The 20,405-nt window shown below is 38.0% G+C and overlaps 2 protein-coding genes across 2 annotated transcripts; one reads left to right on the top strand and one right to left on the bottom strand.

Annotated features, from left to right (window-relative positions):
- On the top strand, positions 1-6,361 carry LOC135468236 (small nuclear ribonucleoprotein Sm D2). Its single transcript, XM_064746379.1, has 3 exons — positions 1-108; positions 2,307-2,486; positions 4,767-6,361. The coding sequence occupies exons 1-3, from the start codon at positions 101-103 to the stop codon at positions 4,939-4,941; spliced, it is 363 nt and encodes a 120-aa protein (XP_064602449.1). The 5' UTR covers positions 1-100; the 3' UTR covers positions 4,942-6,361.
- A 1,217-nt stretch (positions 6,362-7,578) lies between these two features.
- Positions 7,579-14,074, bottom strand: LOC135467157 (uncharacterized). The gene is made up of 5 exons (XM_064744922.1): positions 14,063-14,074; positions 13,418-13,782; positions 12,854-12,939; positions 11,715-11,903; positions 7,579-8,028 (listed from the first exon to the last, which is right to left on the bottom strand). The coding sequence occupies exons 1-5, from the start codon at positions 14,072-14,074 to the stop codon at positions 8,000-8,002; spliced, it is 681 nt and encodes a 226-aa protein (XP_064600992.1). The 3' UTR covers positions 7,579-7,999.
- Positions 14,075-20,405: the final 6,331 nt, after the last annotated feature.

Below are 20,405 nucleotides of genomic sequence, written 5' to 3' on the forward strand. Positions count from 1 at the left end.
ACACCAACGTGCAGACAACGACCGGCAAGCGGCAAGTGCAAGGAACGAAAATCATCATCTTTATCAGATTTTGTGGGCCCTCTTTGATTATTTCTCCAAAATGTCGACGTAAGTATCTGACTGAGGCTGTTTCTGGATGACAGCTGATGTTCGTATAACGGAAAGTGTGAAGTAATGCGGTACCAGTATCATAACACAAATTATATAGTGTTTACAACAACAACAACAAAGGTAGTTTATACCAGAAGACTAATTAAATTAAGCGAAAATCAACATTGATTTTGCAAACGCGATAAAGTATGTGCTTGTAATTTAGGAAGTACGTTCGATGAGTACATGAATGCTGTAGGTTATAAGCCAGATCACATTCTGGGCAACCTAGGTTAAAGACATAAGGCCCATTCTGATTCCCAAACTTAATCCTAGTTCCCAAACTTAATCGTAGTTCAATTAAAATACATTTAGAAGTCTATTCAACAATTTCTGATATTTACGTGCCTTCATTTTTAATCATTGAACGAAAAATCCAGTTGATCCATACAACAAAGCACTTTACAGAATGTAATGGGCCTTTACATCTGCTTTAATACAGCAGCACACTGTGTTTCTCATGTAGATTGTGGAGAATAGAATCTTTATTACCATTTCTTCAAGTATAAATCCATTCTGCGTTAAAATGTGGCTGAAATCCATGGAAATATTTCCTTCTGAGTCTCCCATCAAAATAACCTTGTGCTGTCATTGCGAGTGCGATGTACTAAAATCTCGGAACCGCAAGCTAAAAATATGTAAATTAACCCAACAAGATAGGCCTATGCACTAAGTCTTAATTTCATTGATGATTTCATCAGTCAACATGGAGGTAGAATAGAAGGAAGAATATACCCAGGTTTTAGTCAAGGCATGAGGCTATCATCTGCGCAGCTGTCTTCCACGTTTTCCACCCTTGATCTCAGATTACAATCTGATTTTAGATGCAACCAATGTGTCGTGACTGCACACCACAATTTTCAAGAGAGAAAAGTCAACACTTTTTCATATTTTCTGCACATAACAAATCTGAAATGGATAGGAGTGATAGAAAATATTTTTTTCTTCTCAATCGATGAGAAACCGGCCCGGATAGCACAGTTGGTAGAGCATCCGCTTCGGGAGCTGTAGATCTAGGATCAATCCTGGGTCAAATTGCTCCTTAAAATTGCACCTTACACTTTTAAAGAGGAAGTTGTAACTTCCTCGCTTGGCGTTCAGCATGAAGGGGATAGTGACCCGTATCAGTATGATGGCTCGGGCAGGGTTCTTTACTTGCCTTCGGTAAGTTGTCTCAGTGAAGAGCACTAGATAAAAGAGCGGTGGAGATTCCCCCTGCAACAAGGAGCTACATTATATACACCCTAAGGATCCTTTCGTCGTCATATGACTGAAAAATTGTTGAGCACGACGTTTAAACCCAAGCACTTGCTCACTGAATCCGTGAGAAATCAATGTGTGCAGTGGAGTTAGAGGCTAACTTAGTTTCGCAAAGTGCTTTATGGAATGGACTGATTGGATTTTTCAGTTCATTGAATGAATGTTGAGGACAGTAAATTGTTGAAAAAATAGACCATATCTTAATCCAAGATATGCACACTCAAATTCCCCGTCTGAGATCTGTCCTAGAATCAGCTGGGTGGCAGTGCAGTCACACCTCAGACTGGCCTTCCACATTCAAGTGACAAGGCCAACATAGGAATAATAATAAAACTGTTCCTGGAAAACATTGGTGACTTTTGTTTTTTGTTGTTTTTTTTACATACTACAGGGCGCTAAACCTGTTATATTTCAAGGCTGGACTTACTCTGGTTTCTTCCAAGAAGATTTTGTTTTCAAAATTCTTTATAGTATTGTATAAGTGAAATATTCTTGAGTATGGTATGAAACTGTAATTAAATAAATGAATAAATTTGCTTTGTTTGAACCTCTGGCATCTCCTCATGTACCAAAGATAGTGCTGATATATGGGAACAGAGCAGCTATGACATCACTTCAGTTCAAAGCTATGAATATAAGTCAGCTGAATTGTTGCCATTCTCTCCAGTCCATATTATGATAGAAAACTTTTCTACAAATAAGTGAAATATTCTAGAGCGTGGCGTAAAACTTCAATCAAATAAATAACTTTGCATGACTACTAATTTACATAGCAGTAAGTGTAAAGCTTCCATGGCATATGTAGATCAACTGTGGAAAGTCTCTATCGGGTAAGTGTGTGGAAAGGCACATTTCCACTATGAGAAACTCAGTACTGATTCCGTTGCTGGTTTACAGGCCTTGATGGCTAAGCCCAAGAGTGAGATGACCCCAGAGGAGTTGGCTCAGAGAGAACAGGAAGAGTTCAACACAGGACCTCTGTCAGTGCTCACACAGTCTGTGAAAAACAATACACAGGTCCTCATCAACTGCAGAAACAACAAGAAACTCCTGGGAAGGGTGAAGGCTTTTGATAGGTTAGTGCATTAAAGTGAAAGACAGCCTCTGACTAATATTTATGTTCACTGAAAGACTACCATTCAAAGTGTCTTAAACTGGCATTAAATATTTCTTTAGATTTTTTTTCAATCCAGTAAAAGTTTAGTGAAACTTTGTCTTGACACTGCTTCAGCACGTGTCCATTATCGACAGCAAAGTTACTTCACATTTACCCTAGATCCATAACGTCGAAGGTATTGCCCGTATAATAGTCTAGGGCAGATAAAAGTTGTGGACTTTGGCGATGAAGGCCCAAGTGATAAGTATAGTTTTCTCAGAAATTGGACATCCTGAAGAATATTTTTTCCACTGTGGTTGAATATTACATAGCTTGTAAATCACCTGATTGTACGTCTGTGGTGGTCTGTAAATGATACAGACCCGCCCAACAACACTTTATGAAATGGCCCTTCGAATACACATAACTAAATCATCGTAAACAATTTCAAACTGATGTCTTATGCAGTAGTTTTGCGTTATCATGTGTCACTTCATGAGTGAATGGGTAAAGACCACGTCACAGCTTATGGCCGCACAGTCTGATAGCAACGTATTTGATTGGATAAAATTCTCAGATGTCTAACACCAGCCCTTCATGCAGTATTGTTATTTTGGTCTCCATGTTATTCGGTGAAATCTGATTAAAATAGTAAAGTATGATCCTTTGTAGAAAGCTTGAGTATCCTGCTTTCGATTGAAATATGTTGTAGCGAAGCCTATCAGATTGGATTCTCAGCATGTAAAAGACTACAGCAGAGAGGAAAACCAGAGCAGTGATAACAGTGTGATACTGGCAAAATAAGCCCAATTGATTAGACCACCATTGAGTCGATGCTTTTTACCTGTGTCAGTTCGCAAGAGCCCCCACTTTGTCCTGCCTGCGTGATTTTGCGAGACCCCTTAAATGCCAAAAGGGGACTTTCGAGTTGGAACTATTTTGTCATCAAAGATAAAAACAGTCCTATTGTGTCATGTGACTCATAAAACATGTTATGCAATTTTTGTTGACATTAATTTATCGATCGCCTGTCTCACTTTGTTCCAGAGGTACAAATGACACCTCTTTCTTTTAAGAACTTTTCAAGTTCACAAATGTTGAGCTTCTAAATTTTCTTCATCATTCGTCTAGTCCAAATTACTTGTTATGAAATGTTTTTCAGACACCAGTGTTATAGTTAATGTGATCAGAAATAGTTGCCTAACATTTTTGACAGTTCACATGATACAGTTGGACTTTTTCTACCATTTCGATCAAAGGGTTTAAACTGGAAACACCCATATTAGTCATGTGGTCGTGCGAAACTGGTGAAATCAGGCCTGTTGTCACTTTACCCGAGAGGGTTTTATACTAACTCTTTATATAAAAATGTTGAAAAAGTAGCAGTAGCCTGTGTTTTTACTGGCCAAGAGTCAGTTACTGAATTAATTTCAGGAATTGTCTATGCATAAACAGCGTAGCTGCAAACCTCCAGCGGATTTACATGCTTAAACATGGAGACTAAAGAGTGCATTTGTTGAAGGCTTCAACACTATAAAGGGGGGCCTCCATGGCTCAGTCGGTTAAACCGCTAGCGCAGCGTAATGACCCAGGAGTCTCTCACCAATGCGGTCGCTGTGAGTTCAAGTCCAGCTCATGCTGGCGGCCGTACATGAGAAGGTCTGTCGGCAACCTGCAGATGGTCGTGGGTTTCCCCCGGGCTCTGCCCGGTTTCCACCCACCATAATGCTGGCCGCCGTCGTATAAGTGAAATATTCTTGAGCACGGCGTAAAACACCAATCAAAAAAAAAAAAAAAAAAAAATCAACACTATAAAAGCTAATTATTATTAGTGTAATGCTAACCATTACTAGTGTGTCATATACATGTATTTATGTGGGAATGTCTGTCAGCAACCTGTGGATGGACGTGGGTTTCCCCTGGGCTCTGTCCGTTTTCCTCCCACAATATAATGCTGACCGCCGTGGTATAAGTGAAATATTCTTGAGTACGGCGTAAAACACCAATCAAATAAATAAATAAATAAATAAATAGACATGTATTTAACTCTAAATAGGGAATGTCTCCTTCATTTTTCACCACAGCCATTCATCTGATTGAGTTCAGATTCATCATGTGTAGTTAAGGACACACAGAAGCGCATGGTCATGTACATGTAGTCTGAAATTCTGTATGAAAAGTAAGCAATAATGACATCATGCATACTTTCCATATTTGTGTGAAAAGCATATGTATAACTTCAAATTTTCTCTGATTACAGACACTGTAACATGGTTTTGGAAAATGTTAAAGAGATGTGGACTGAAGTACCCAAAACAGGGAAAGGAAAGAAGAAGTCAAAGCCTGTGAACAAAGATCGTTACATTTCCAAGATGTTTCTTCGAGGGGATTCTGTTATTTTGGTCCTGCGCAACCCACTGGCCACAACGAAATAGTTTTCTGCTTGTTGAATGATGCGGATAAGCTTTTATTGCCTTTACCAAGGGCAGTGTAGTGGTGGAGTTACTCCCGTAAGACAGTGAAAACTCAGTCTTTTCTAACATTTTCATACATGTTTTGAAATCTGTGCACGGTTGTGCATGTTTGCGAAAGGTGGAGCCTGGTGTCACGTCTGAATTGAATAAATGTGCTTGGGTTCTGCATCAAGTCTGTGTCAAGTATACTGAAAAATCATTCACTGTAGATGTAAGTTATCTATTGGATCACACTCTCGAAATGTATACCCTGGTCCTTTCTCAGCATTTAAGATTAAAACTTTAAAGTCAAAAGTATTGATGTCATGGTTAACAAAAATGTCTTTGTAAACCATTTGTTTATGAAATAAATCCTGCATCTTGAAAAAGCTGTTTAAAACCAAACCATGCTCATATATGCATACGACTGGGTAAGGCTTTTCCTGGAAACTTAATGACTTGATATCACAACACTCTTGGCCCCTGGGATCATGAAGCGATCTTAGACCTAAGGCAAAATTTAAAGTAACGTTGAAATATATATTTCTTACTTAACAAGGTCGAAACACTGCATTACAATGTTTAATTCTAGATAAGTTATTGTAAAACAATTTTCAGCTTAAATAACCGAAAAGAACATACCAAATTTTAATGATAGAAATTTTTGATTTTGATTTAGATTGAAAAGTCTTAAGATCGCACCTTTAGTCACTATTGCTCAGAGGAAGACGACTGGAGAAATCAGCTGTGTCTCCTAGAGTCACACATACTGACTTGTGGACCGGTATCTAGAGCACAGTCTGGTGGTGAAACTGTTCAGATGATAGTAAAACAGTGCTTCAAGAAGACAAAGCAAATGATTTCTCATCTGCATATTTCTTTTCGCTGGTGACATTTCCGAGAAGAGGCTTAAGCTCTGGTGCTGATTTAAAATGATAGTGATTGTTACTATTAGAACAGCGCAGGTTAATGTTCTCAGGGCAGTAAAGATCAGCTTTGCATACAAAGCTTTGTGGAGCCGAGGCCCTGGCCCTTTGTCAATGAAAATCGCAGCATGTCCTTTCCTTGAAGCCCATCTGTTGCTTTGTAATAGTTTTGTGGAACAGCAACTATTAAAGATATTTGTCCATCATATTTAGCTCTTTCTCCTGTATAAGTTTGTTTCATCTCAGCTTCATATTCTGATTGGAAATATTCATTTTATCATTCAACCCAAGTGCACTGAATGAGACATGACAAACATTAAATGTCACACGTAAAATCTCACCAAGGACACTTATCAAAACGAAAGAGACTTTGTGTTATTGCGTGTAACATTATTTTAATGAAACAATTCAAGAGAAGTCTGTACTATGTAATGTCGTCAAATTCAATCATTTTTTTTTGAAAGTTAATAAAGATATACATGTATAAAAATTGTGATCATTTAGTGTTATTATGTCCAATAAACGTCACGTTTTTCCAAGTACAAACCGCCTGCAGGACAGAGATTAGTAGACACTCCAGACTAATCCACTGAAGAGTGAGATTTTCCTGCCCCGACAAGTCTGTTTAAGCAGGGTACTCTTCTGGTTGTTGGCTGTTACACCTTGCTGTTTCTGCAAGCACTGTAGAGAAGTGTGTTTTATTGGTGGGAAATGTACAGATAGCTCATGGTACTTACACATAAAGTTGGCAACCGGACGCAGTAACAAATACAATTACGTATTCAATTGCGGTTTTCAGTGTATATGTGTGTCCTGTCTATCTTGACCGCAGGTATGTCCGATAACTGTGGTAGTTTTCTCTGATCATTAGTACATAGCAAATTCAGCACATGAAGCTACGAGCACACATATGAAACTAGGATTGGCACAGAATTAATAATATTCAGAGAAAAGTTCAACAATGATTAATTTCCATTCTTCAGAGCCTCTAATAAATTATCTGTACATGCTTATTAACTGAATTATTATTATTATTTGTCTGTCCCTGATATCTAGGGGTGCAGCTTGACCTGTGTGTAAAGAGTCCACAAGCTCATTGTTCAAGGGCTAGGAGTCGAAGATTGGCAGCATTTGATACATGGTCGTGAACTTGTTTCAGCAGATATATTGAAGCATACAAGCCGTACATGCGCACAAGATAATCAATAGTTCTCCAATCTACTGTGAATAGAAAATTTACCCTTGTCCAGGAACTGGAATGGTAAAGATTTAACCTAAAATTTCAACAGTCAAGAAAGAGTGAGTGCTTGGAGTTTAACCGTCGTACTTAACAATTTTTCAGTCGTAGGACGACAAAGGAATCCTCAAAGTGTGTGTAATGTGCCTCCTTGTTGCAGGACAGATTTCCAACGGCTCTTTTACCTAGTGCTGCTTCACTGAGATGCCTTACCAAAGGTAAGTAAGCCACCCCGCCTGAGCCATTATACTGATATGGTTCAACCAGTCATTGCACTATCCCCTTGATACTGAATGCCAAGCGAGGAAGTTACAACTTCCTTTTTTAAGGTCTTGAGTGTGACGTCGACTGAGGATTGAACCCGGATCTACCGCTTCCGAAGCGGATGCTCCACCAACTTTGCTATCGGGGCCAATAAGAGTCAAGAAAGATGAAATACATTTGTCATGTCTACAACGATTGTTTTATTTGTGAAGGGCAGAGGGTGTACAACATGAAAATGTAAAATCGCCTGAAAATATAAAATAATTGTCAATAACAATATAATATAAAACTGTCTCAAAACTTGACATGAAAATATACAATACTTATTACAAATTTAAACCCTTCACTGTGGCTGAAAACAGATCACATTTACATGTTCGAATAATGTTTTGGTAAATGTTAATCCTGGCAATTACTTTACATTTTCGGATGATTTTACATTTTCGGGTAGACAAAAGGCATGGTAGTGGTTAAACCCATTCTAACTACATGAATTATTACTGGTGAATATAAAACTCCTTAAACAGTCACGTGCTCTTTCGATATTTTAAAAATAACATTGTGGGTATGAGTTTCACAATCTTGTGCCGTGACATTAAATGTCAAAAGTCGCCTAGTAACCGTGGACATGCACCTTCGTATCTGAAACATTCAGAGAGGACAGATTTCTTTATTATTATTTTCCTTACAGTGGTTTAGTTCCATGCTCAAGAATATACTTGTATACTTACATGTTTATTATTTAATTATGGGCGTTAGGTTTGTGGATGGAGGAAACTGAAGACAGCCCCGAGAAAAACATTCACCATCAAGTACATGTAGCTGAGAAACCCCAACTAAACTGTCTGTCAAACAATGGAGTTATGGACAAGAAAAGGCAACCCCACAATTCCAGGGTCAATGAACTGGAGCTTGAAGAATGATTAAGCCAAGTCAGAACGGCGCTCCATGATGAAATTTAAGGAAATAGCTTTATTATTAATAGGTGCGTGCTTTATTCACAAGTTGGGCCTCCGCTCTAACAATTAGGCCACCAAAGTGGTCCCCAGCCATACATGGGAATGTCTGTCCACAACCTGATGATGGTTGTGTTTCCCTAGATGTGAAATTTGTTTTCATTCTTCCCAGCTTAGCTTTCAGAAATACAGATCTGTACTCTTTCAATGACTAACCTGGCACTCAGACTTTTCGAATGTGCTGTCCGTACATGTCAAAGCAGTACGCTAAAAAACAGGTTTCCTTTAAATTAATCCTACATTACTTCTAACTTAATATCACTTTGTTATTCGTGAAAAGATTCACCATAATGTCACAATTAACACAAATGCACACCTGTTACATTACATCAGCAGCAAGCCAAACTTCGCAAACTGCCGTATTCAATTTGAGTCAGCCGCACTCGGCATTGTCCAGAAAAAGATAATTCATGGAATGATTTGACTGTAAACAATGGGATGTACACCGTCTAAAGTGCAATTTACATATTGTTTAGAAGTCTTACCCTTAATCTGTGTGTTAGTAATGAACACTAAGTAACTATAATTAAGTGAAAAATGGAGATGATCTTAATCTTGGGAAGAGCAGGCTAGTCCAACTTAGGAACAGAGTCACGAAATTCGAAAACGGCGGTTGAAGAGGTGTTTTGATGCTCTCCGAGTGGGTGCGTCTGTTATATCTGTTATTTGCTATGTTATTATGACTTTATTATTCCCACATAATGAGGTGATTTGAATTCAGCATTTCTTGAAGATCACCGAACACTTTTTGTGGCATACACTTTTAGGACAGCGCGGCTGAAAGGGCCGAGTTACAGGTTAGTGAATGTCACAATTCAGAGCGGTTAATGTGGAAGCTAATTAAGCTGGGAATACAGCCAGCCAATTTCAGAGCTAGTGTTTCCCCCATGCTCTGTGCGATTTCCTCCCACCATAACGCTGGCCGCCATCATATAAGTGAAATATTTTTGAGAAGAGCACAAAAAACAGAACGAAATAAAAATAAATATTCACAAGTACTGCTATTAAGAACACAATTATATGACATGCTTCTTATGTTTACCCTAAATCCTCAACCTTTCCGTGTGTACAGGTGTTTATTTTGTCATATTTTCTTCAGACTGAATTACTAAATTAACATTTTCCTCAAAGCTCTATATTCTCTAAGGGTTCAAGCTTTTCCGGCTTGAATCCCTAATGAAATCATGAGGATTATCATTAAGGGTTCAAACCATTCAGACTTGAATCCCTATTGTATCTGTTCGAATTATTATTATTCTTCTCAGCAATTTTGTGAGGCACTCTACAACAAAAACAATAAATCGTACATAACTGAAACTTCAGTATGGTTTAGGAAAGGATCTAAAGTGCTTGTAAGCCCTTCGGAAATATTTCGTCACATGACATGGTAGCCATATTGGATTTTGTACCAAAGCTGAAAAATTTTCTTCTCCAGAACGGCTGATTTCACAGAGCTGAAATTTAAGAGCAGTTGCACAACGCCTAAGCACGTTCAGGGTTATAATGAAAATTTCAGTGTTGAAAATTGTACCAACTTGCTATTGGATGAAAATGTAATGTGACCAAATAATTTGTTTATCCCAAGGAAAAGAGACAAATTCGACATAACCAGAAATGGTTTAGTTTCCTAAAGCTATGAAGGATGAAGAGAAATAAAACTTAGGTATGTCATATACCGCGAGACGAACTTTGGCATGTATAAATTTGGGTCATGTGACTTGGCAACCATTTTGAGTTGAAGTGAAAAGATTTGAGAGTCATTTTTGTCAGAACCCCACTGACTTGAAATTTAACACACATAACAAGAGCTCCCTGAAGACTATTTGGAAAGAAAATGGAAAGTGTATGAAAATTAAATTTTTACTAATACAGCAGAAGTGATGTCACATGAAAACGAAACATTGTAATTTCAAGATTCTAAGCATGTTACCTGATGTGGTTTGATTACGAATCCGGTCTTATTTTTATCTTGCAAAGTATACATGTACCAATGTTGAAAATTGCAATCAAACTGTGAAAAAAATGCAATTCAGACATGGGGTTTTCAGTATAGCTGGGTAACGCTTTTTCAATTTCATGTCAATTTCATATTGACATGGGAAACGATGGCTTTTTCAGTTCCCAAAAATTTCTTCTATAGGAACCAATTTATCTGTAATAATGTTAGTATTAATGGCATTTCATCACGTAAATTTTGGTGTTTCTTGCAGGTTTTATACATTTTCATTTACTCTGTAAACTGAAAATTACCATAATCCCTAAACCTTCTTGTTTAAAATGTATGAACTGTCTGTGAATGAAAGGGAGAGAACTAGTTGCTCTAAACTTTGTCAGATTGAGTTATCTCCCCTACCCGAATAGTACAATGCAGCATGTGTTAAATACAACTTCCACACCAGCCTTGCAATCAAACGCAATCTTAGAATCCGAATTTCATATGATTCACAAGTTCCTTGTTCAAGGACCTTTCTGTCATAAATGTAATTCATTGGCTGTGCTACTTCCTGTCCATCGTGGTAGATAGCACTGCAGGCTCGATGTCCACAGACAGATTTAGAAAGTTCCTTTTTTGCGAGACCACTCGTGGCAACAAAGTACAAGCGCCTAGTGACACCTTGCCACAGTTTGAAGGCTCACAACTCTAGTCTTCAGGCAATTAACTCTATTCAATGATTACTAAGTAGTACTGAGTGAGTAGTCAAGCCATTTTTTTGTGGGAAATGGACTTGTGGGAATTTCTCCCATATTTGCAGGTTACATGACAGAAAATTGTTACAGTAAACCTGAAAATCGCTGCGTGAAAAGGGCTACAATTACGTACTGTATGTATGCTGAAAATCGCCCAGGACATGCTCGCCTTCAAATATTGTCTAAACGTTGATTTACTACATTTGGCACATCTACATATACATGCTGTTTAATGTACATACCGTGCACTGATGGCTACGATTATGTGCACTTTCTAAGGTTGGTTTTAGTTCGTTATATATCAATGTAAGTACACTGGAAGTGGCACTGCACAGGCCGGGAATACTGGCCTGATGCCCTGCATCGCTGCTTTAGCAACTATATTCATTATTATTATTTTTAACTTTTAAATTTTAAATTTACTATTAAAGTTGCTATTTTATATGAGAAAAGGTTGAGGATTTAGTGTACATGGACATCTGATACCAGTTCTTCACACTGGATCTTTTGGCATGCTTAATTGATCTGTTTTAGCAAAACAGGCATGTATATGCTGACACTACTTATACCAGTGACCTACCACGGGTCCAAGCTGTGATTGTGAACCCATTTGATAATACTTACAATCTGTAAATTTGGTGGCGGCAGGCTTTTTCGGCAGCCATTGCCTGAAGCCATCCCTGGCTCTTTCCTTGTACATGCTGTAAGAGTTTCTCAACATGGATTTGCTTTCCTGTGGGCGATACATCTGCCTGGATTGGTTTCGACTCCAGTACATAGGAAAGAAGGTGTTCTCATCTTGTTTCACACATCCTGGTGGAAAATTGAAAAAGGACACATGATTTTGGTATTTCGTTTACATGTATTTTACCATTATGAAATGGTTTCCAGGTTTATAGGCATAGGATAATGGAGTGCCTGAGGTAAATTACTGATCGTTGGCAACTTGTCGTAGCCAAATTCACACGAACAGTTGGAGTGAGGGAACACAAAAATTCTTTCTCCCTGTCCAAGGTTGGGATTGAGCCTGTGCGTGGCATTCTGTCAGCCACTACCTGCTTCCACTGAAATTTGATACATGATACATAATGCCAGAGCTATAGTGAAATCAAATGTCATGATGTAAAACTCATGCAGATGTAAAACATCATGTGTGGCATACAAAGGCTAATGGCCTCAACTGCTGCAGTAAGACTGAGCAGATATTACAACATTCAAAGACGCATCATTTATTTATATACATCTATCAATTATGCCGCTAGGGTGGCCTAATAGTTAGAGCGTCCATGATCAAACTCGGGTCCGGTCATAGCCAAGACTTTAAAAACGGTACTCGCTTAGGGCCCAGCAATGACAGGATAGAGGAACGAAATGGGTATACTCTGACTGAGTGGGGTGTCAAGTCTTTGGCATGGTACTTCTGTGGTGGCAGCACTTTGGCTCGCCCTGCCACAAGAAGACATAGTACATGTACACAGACCTTATTAATGACTCCCCCTCGTCATAATATTGAAAAAGTCTGACATTAAACCCGAAGCATACATACATATATACATACATACATATCTATTAATCAGATGTATACTTCCAGCGATGCAGGGAGAATGTGCCATAGGATGATGACAGATTCATCCAGCAATGCCCACTGACCTACACACATGTCATGCATGTCTTCAGGAGAACAGTGAGGATATGGCACTTTAATGCTGATCAGGATCTCAGTTATACCACTTTATTAGTGTTAGTAAACCTGAGTATCTTACCATCTATCCAACACATAAGGTTGCCTGAGCTGTTGATGACAGACTTGACATGTTTCCACGGAGCCCCATGACTTCCCATGCGAAATCTGACGAACACACAGGACATTCTTCAATATCCAAATTATAGTTACATTCTGTCATTTCAAGAAATAATGCTACTGTATTTATATAGATGATCAGGGCTTCATACTGTAATAAAGAACGTTTCACTTTGACTTACAACAATTATAGCCACGATCACTTTTATGACAAGAGAAAGCTAAAATGCCCTGGCAGGTAAGACCTCTGTCAATGACAAGCTTTCTCACATGTGACAAACAGATGCATCAGAACAGCCATACAAACTCCATTGAAATCTTACTGACACCGGGTTCACGGGACCAGTAGAGGTCGTGGAATCTCCTGAAATGCTACATAAAAAGATATCTACCTTGCTCAAATTAGATCTTTAAGAAGGCCTTTTTTCTCCCTTATTTTCATTTAATCTGTTCCTATTTTGGTGAACACTTGACAGACGTTAACAAATTTTTTACACAGACATAGAATCTACTCATTAATACTTACACAGGTTCTGTTACAGATTTGCTCCTTGTTTTCGGGACAAATATTTGCTGGTCATCTTCATAAGCCTCATGTTCTGGCAAGGATACTTTGTTATGATCATCTGTCAAATACTGTCCACGTTGAAAATCCTGATCTGGGCTATACACCAAATGGTTTGCAGGTCTATATCCAGACTGGTTGGGTGGTCCATATGCTAATTGGCCGGGTGGTCTGTATGCTAATTGGCCGGGTGGCCTGTATGCTAATTGGATGGGTAATTTGCAAACTGATTGGCTGTAAAGTGATGTGTCACAAGGTCCATATGCTAGTTGACCATGTTGACTTGCTGGTCTTCTGTATGGCAACGTTGCTGGTACATTGTTTGTCTGCAAAATAAAAACAAGCAATATTTTGACCTTGTTACTTCATAAATAACAGTTTTAAAGTGATTTGAAATCTGAGATCACTTCATGATCCATGCAGGGTCTTTCTTTCCTTATACAGGGTGACATCAAGAGCCATTTTAGTTCCAGAAATCAGTTGGGCTCCCAAACCAATCAAGCTGTACTAAAACTAACAAATAAATTGAACAAAAATATGATGGTTTACCAATATAAAATTAAGTTTTCATACAATTTTCTTTCATTCACCGACTTAAAAGCTCACAGAAAGCACCATTTTGAGTTGAATCTGATAAAATATCTTTGCAAAGTCATGACGTCACCTTTAAAGTTTGGGATCAGAACCTTTAATATATACCTGTGTAGGCCTATATGGATGTTCCTTGCCGAGTTCCAAGCCTCTGAGAGCCACCTCACGCTCGTAACTGTTTGGCAAACTAAAGGTAAAGTAAAGAACACATTAATTCATGAACAGAAATTTATTTATTTATTTATTTGATAGGTCTTTTACACCGTGCTCAAGAGTATTTCACTTATATATGGGACATCCAAATAGGAAGGCAGCATGAGCTGGACTTAAAGCCACTGCGGCCACATTGGTGAGAGACCTCCATAAACATAAACAAACAACAAAATCACATGGTACCATCACAGTATCCCCCCCCCCCCCCCCCCCCCCCGGTCCTCCAAAATTAAAGATGTGGGAACTAAGCCCCCCCCCCCTCCCCATCCTGAAATACTGTTGTTTTTTTTTATAGACCAAATGACATTGGCTAAGTGGTTTGAATAAAAATGCTTAATACACAACATGCAGTTTATCCCGGATTTATCACATTTTTTTTTTTCCCAGAAAATAGCCTAAACTGTTTCTCCAGCGATATAAATAGTGAGAGCTTCTGGGGCCAACTACTTCTGCTGCCTCCCCCCACCCCCACTTCCCAAATTTTATAACGTTCCTTCGTTTCTGTGAACAAAATGTTACCTCAAATACCGGGTACTTTGGGTAAAAACAACATCAAGTAATGTACATGTAATTTGAAATCATGTGTTTTTCTCATGCTATTGTTCTCTGAAATAAATTGTTCGTATGGATATCAAACTGTAACAGAAGGACACTCGCAATGCAGTCAAATATTTAATCAGTTTTGGTTTATCTGGTGTTAGTCATTATAGCACATCACGTACCTGACTGCCTTCTTTGCTATTTATGAGCATAGTGTACAACCGAATGAAATAAAAAAATGTATAAGATGAGTCATTTGCTCTGTCAAACCGGACCGGGAAAAAAAAGGAAAAGAAAAACAAAACACCTTGTGAATAATGTACATATGAAATGATGTATATTTTGCAATATGCACACTACAGTACTTCTCTTTTACTGTACAATACAGTGTAATGGGGCTCTACAGGCAGTTCAGCTGTGAGCCAACAGCCTGCCATTGGTAGGCCAACAGTTCAACATGGCTCGTTAAGACGGAGTGGAATGATTGTTTATGATTAAGTTATAACCTATCACTTCTTATGCCATATTTAATATCAATATCTTGTTTTCACACCACATAGCGGTACCTATAAGTATAAGTGGTGGCATTTTACAAGTGCATGTAATGATCAGTCACAATCATCAAGTGCACAGGTACAATGCATACATGTGCATGTACATGCATGTACTGACTTAAATTCATTTTCATTTCTTACCTAAACTTTTTTCACGTAAACTTCATTGGCAGGGTAATATATATTAAAGGAAAATATATATATATATATATATATATATATATATATTACCCTGCAGTCAAACCAGGTGTAAGTGAAGTAAGCTCATTCAATTTATATTACATTTAGGCTTAGGCAACAGCGCCAGGGAGAGAAAGAGAGAGTTGGGAGTGAAGGAGAAGGAGCTGAAAAGGAAATCCTGAAATTATGAACAGAAGGGCTTAACATGTCATTGTCTTCATGAAGCATGCCAGCATCATATGAATTGGTAGCAATGCAATATGTCTAATTCATTCATCGTCATAAATACATGTACAATAACTTTCCAGACAAAATAATGGATAGAAAATAGCTGGCCTACATAGCTACCAAGTTCTTACTTTAATAGTATACATCATCAATTTTTTTTCACTGCCCAAAATGTACATGTATTTGATGGTTATTCGAGTCAGATACATTATGGTACATATGCATGCATTAGATATGACCACTGTCATTACCACAACTAAAATATTGTTTTGAAAGGATTTGAAATAGGTCATAAATTTCCAGGTCTGACACCAAATATGCTAGGACTCTGACAATCCTATTAAAATGCAAAAATGTTACATATCCTTTCGAACTGATTTCCACATTAACTCATGACAGTCATTTTACTTTCCTTCTTTGTATGAACTGGTCAGCCAGATTAAATCAATTTATCCTTTATGGTCATGCAATTTTGATCCTAAATCAGCAACATTAGTCCTAAATCAATAATTTTGTGCCTCAAAATGTATAATTGCAGTGATTGCTGATTGCAGGCCTGCTCTCTTGGTCCATGGCCAAAGCTGTCTGTCATCTCAGTACTTAATAAAGACACATCTTGAACAAAGCCCATAGATACAAACCTGCAGTGTTGTGAATACAAAAGGGTCGAGTAAACAGGAGTCTATTCTAGCAGCATGCATTATATAAAATCACTTTCTTATTGTCAGACATACATGTACATATGTGGGTGAATAGTGCATGGTTAAAAATGGGAACACAAAAAGCTGTGAAGGACACTGCATGCTTGCACTGGCCTGTAAAATTACCAGATTTGTTCTGGTACAGATTTGACTGACTGCACACTATAATGCATGTAATGACTATCTGGACCTGGCTAATCAATTTATAATTTACATTTTACACTACAGTGCATGCAAAATGGTGCCTGACAATTACTCCTAGTTAATTATGAAGGTTGTTCCATCACAACAAGGTTGGGCAAATACACAAATGGAATGAATACATGTATGACTGTGATTTTACACCATAGCCAAAATACTGCATCGTGGCAAGCAGGCTTACATGGGTCAACACAGTTTTGACAGTTGGGTGAACACAAAAATAAAAAGTTCCATACAAAAAGCAAGAATCTACTGCATTTCCCCTGAAGTTTGATATGTAAAAAATGCACTGTCAGGAGCATATAAACTAAAGGCCTTAAAATGATACTTTTCATTCCAAAGCTGAAGATTTTTGATAAGAAATTATGAAGTGCTAAACTTAAGCTGAAATACAGCACTTGTAAAAACAAAACGTGGAAATATTTCTCTCATAGTACTTTGGCTTGCCAATCTAACAGCTACATGTATAAATGGTGATTCCTGTATCAATATAAAACAGCTGAAACAACAACCTGAAAATCTTTATATCTGCTGGGGCAAATTACCAAGAGTAGGAATATTCTCGTGAACTTCAAACAAAACTCATTGCTAAAGTTTGCAAGACAAACCTTTTCATGGAATGTTTCCACCAGTGATGTCCCTTAATCCTTTCCAGACAAACTTGTTCCACATTAATAACTAGGTTTTCCCATTAAGTTTAAAACATTACATACAATATTTACATTCATATTTTCAGGTTTTTGACAGGTATACATTTTTGCTAAAAGGCCCTAAAAGAGTAGAATATTTGCACAAATCAAACGTTGAGGCTGGTAAATATCAGAAATTGTCGAAAATAGACCTCAAAGTTTAATTTAACTGAACTACTGTCAACAATAAGAGAAAATTAGTTAGCTGTAAAGATTTCAGAAAAGCTTTTGACATCATGTTAAGTTTTTTATAATAATCTTAAAGAAGTATAATTTTGATGCTTTGAAATTGGCAGGCGTTAAAAAAAGATTCATATATAACATATATATACTTATATTTAAAGGCCATCTATCATTCAAAAAGCAATTTATACTAATATAAAAATGGAAATAGACAGTAAATTATTTATTGCATATTAAATGATAAACAAGCTGATACTTACTGATCATAGTACTGTTCAAAGGAAGTCTTAGTTCTTGGGGTGAATGTAGTCATATTTCTTGTGTACTTTGACAAGCAATTGTTCTTCTACATGTACTTTCACTAAAATGCTAAGTTCCACAGGGAATGGCATAAAATGTTTGTGAATCCTACTGCCCACGAGTGCACATTAAGTATTACAGTCCTAATAAATAACTGAGTGTTATATCACTGTTGACACAATCTATACAGGGCTTAGCAAACAAGGACTGCCGGCGCTGTTAGACGACACAAACACCAGAGGACGTTGGCTACAGGTAAAGCTGTTCACAGTGCTGGACAGGTAAAAATACAGGGGCGACCAGCTCAGTGGCTGTGGCAGGCTGTGACAATCAGCAAACAGAAATCCACACCACACCAAACTTCCCTCTGAACAAATAACTACCAGACTTTGTTAACTGCTCTCCCTGCAGTGCCGGCTGTACTACCACAGATCAGTTTAGACTTGTTGGATCGCCTCCAAAGCTAGGATAATATCCTGCTTTCCTGCTTATCTACTTGAACTTAGCTGACAGAGGCTTCACGCAAATTAGGATACTTCATTTTACATTTACAGTTTGAAACAATGATTTAATTTTCACCCAGAGATTGCGATCGAAAGGTGCAATCTGATTGGTCAAATGTCTCCAATAAACCGAAACAACTAAACCACGCCCACGTACGACTATTTTCGTTCTAGGAAGGGAATTAAAAAACTGAAGCCACGTTATGTAAAATGACAAACATGTCTGCTTTCGTTTGTGTTATCTTCACACACTGGAGTATGAATACAAATTCTGAGGACAGTCTGGCAGAAATCAAGGCTGCTATAAACGGTGTGGTTCCCCAGCAATGAGTTTGATCAACCTGTCCCGTTGACTTCGGCAGATGTATATCCGCTGCGAGTGATGCCGCCGAAACTGAACTATCCAGTTTACTCAAAATCCCCCAAGAACTGATGTCTAAAAAAAACGGTTTTCCTCCTACAATAGATATACTGACATACATGTATATTCCAAATGTTACAACTAAACGCGCCATGCAGCCGGCATAACCTCTGCATGCAACAACAACATACCACCACCAGCACTACTACAGTTCTTGTACTGAGTAACTCACATTCACACTCCAAACATCTCTCCAAACGTTCCCTTCAAAGCGTTTCAGAACAAATAAATTCAACAACTTCTGCATTTTCTGTACTGAGATTTCTCTTAGATTCCACAATCTGTTTGGCAACATAATAATTCTTTCAAAAACTACCCGCTGATGTAAACTTTTCTCTGTCATGTCGCCTGCGTTGCGCGTGGCTTTGATAGCGGTTTGATCGCCAATTTCATTGGCCGCCTGATTTTCCTTAATGGGCTTATATTATTTTATTTCTTAAATTAAATCATTAGTGTTGACATATTTTTTAGTATTATTCGGGTATGAACGAATAAAAACTGCTGTGCAAACCTCTGTGTGAACCTCGTTTTTCTTCTCTCTAGCTGCTGTAAAATGCTCTAAGGGCGAAGCGCTAACGAAACTTATGTTCTAATTTAGCTGTGCAGCATAGGCCTGTGGCTACATAGGCCATGGTCCGTTCATCAACATGTCAGTAGGACTGCTCGCCCCAACTAGAACTGCTCGTAGTTGTGCGGCTTCCAAGTCGTCTCTACACAAGTTTTTGTTTATTTATTTATTTACGTGAATGGTGTTTTATGCCGTACTCACGAAAATTTCACTTATATGACAGATGCCAGCATTTTGGTGGGAGGAAACCGGACAGAGTTCGGGGAAGACCCACGATCATCCTCATGTTGCGAGCAGACCTTCCCACGTACAAGTTTTTTAAGCGTCTGCTTCAAAACAAATCTCTTAATACCAGTATATACTCTCCCCACAACTGACCAATCAGATCTATGGATTCTATGTTCTGTCAAAAAATAAAACAGGATTTCTGACAGGAGTCTACAGTTATGTAATCTATGACAATGAATTCGTTAGGGCAGAAGGCCTTGGCAAACGAGTACAAATTAGTGAAAGTGCAGGTGTCTTAATGTTCTACCTAACTTACACAGGGGCGGCATGTCGACAACCAAGTTTCTCACTCCCAACGAAATAAAAACGCCTCAAAAGTGAACGATAAATTGTAATGGTCTCCATACTTAAAACCTGATTTTTAGCAATGAATTTGGTAAAATCTGTCCCCTATTCGCCGTTTTGCTTTGTCCAGTCACAGAATGCTTACAACAACAACATACAGTCGATCGACTAAGGTAAAAATTAACAAGAGTGAGAACTTAATAGCTGTGATACGCAGTTTTGATGCAAAATGAAAAAAAATTGTCAAACAAAAATTAATCTTAACAAGAATAGGCTTCCTGCTTCATATTTATTTATATATTTGACTAGTGTTTTACGTCATACTCAAGAATATTTCACTTATATGACTGCGACCAGTATTACATTTGATAGACCCAAAATATGTACCAACCACGAGCATCTCACATAGGCAATGTCATTGTTCTTTATGACTGTCTGCACATTAGTTTTTAAGATGTAAGGAAATTACAAATATTTATTTATTTGATCGGTGTTTATGTCAAA

Source organism: Liolophura sinensis, chromosome 6, assembly GCF_032854445.1.
Source record: "Liolophura sinensis isolate JHLJ2023 chromosome 6, CUHK_Ljap_v2, whole genome shotgun sequence".
NCBI lineage: Eukaryota > Metazoa > Mollusca > Polyplacophora > Chitonida > Chitonidae > Liolophura > Liolophura sinensis.

What these genes read in the sequence shown, in the direction of transcription:
- LOC135467157 (XM_064744922.1), bottom strand. An exon ending in AAATCTGTAACAGAACCTGT is followed by an intron (nt 12,940 to 13,417) that starts GTAAGTATTAAT and finishes TGTGTTCGTCAG; the next exon opens with ATTTCGCATGGGAAGTCATG. An exon ending in CCTTATGTGTTGGATAGATG is followed by an intron (nt 11,904 to 12,853) that starts GTAAGATACTCA and finishes ATTTTCCACCAG; the next exon opens with GATGTGTGAAACAAGATGAG.
- LOC135468236 (XM_064746379.1), top strand. An exon ending in AGGGTGAAGGCTTTTGATAG is followed by an intron (nt 2,487 to 4,766) that starts GTTAGTGCATTA and finishes CTCTGATTACAG; the next exon opens with ACACTGTAACATGGTTTTGG.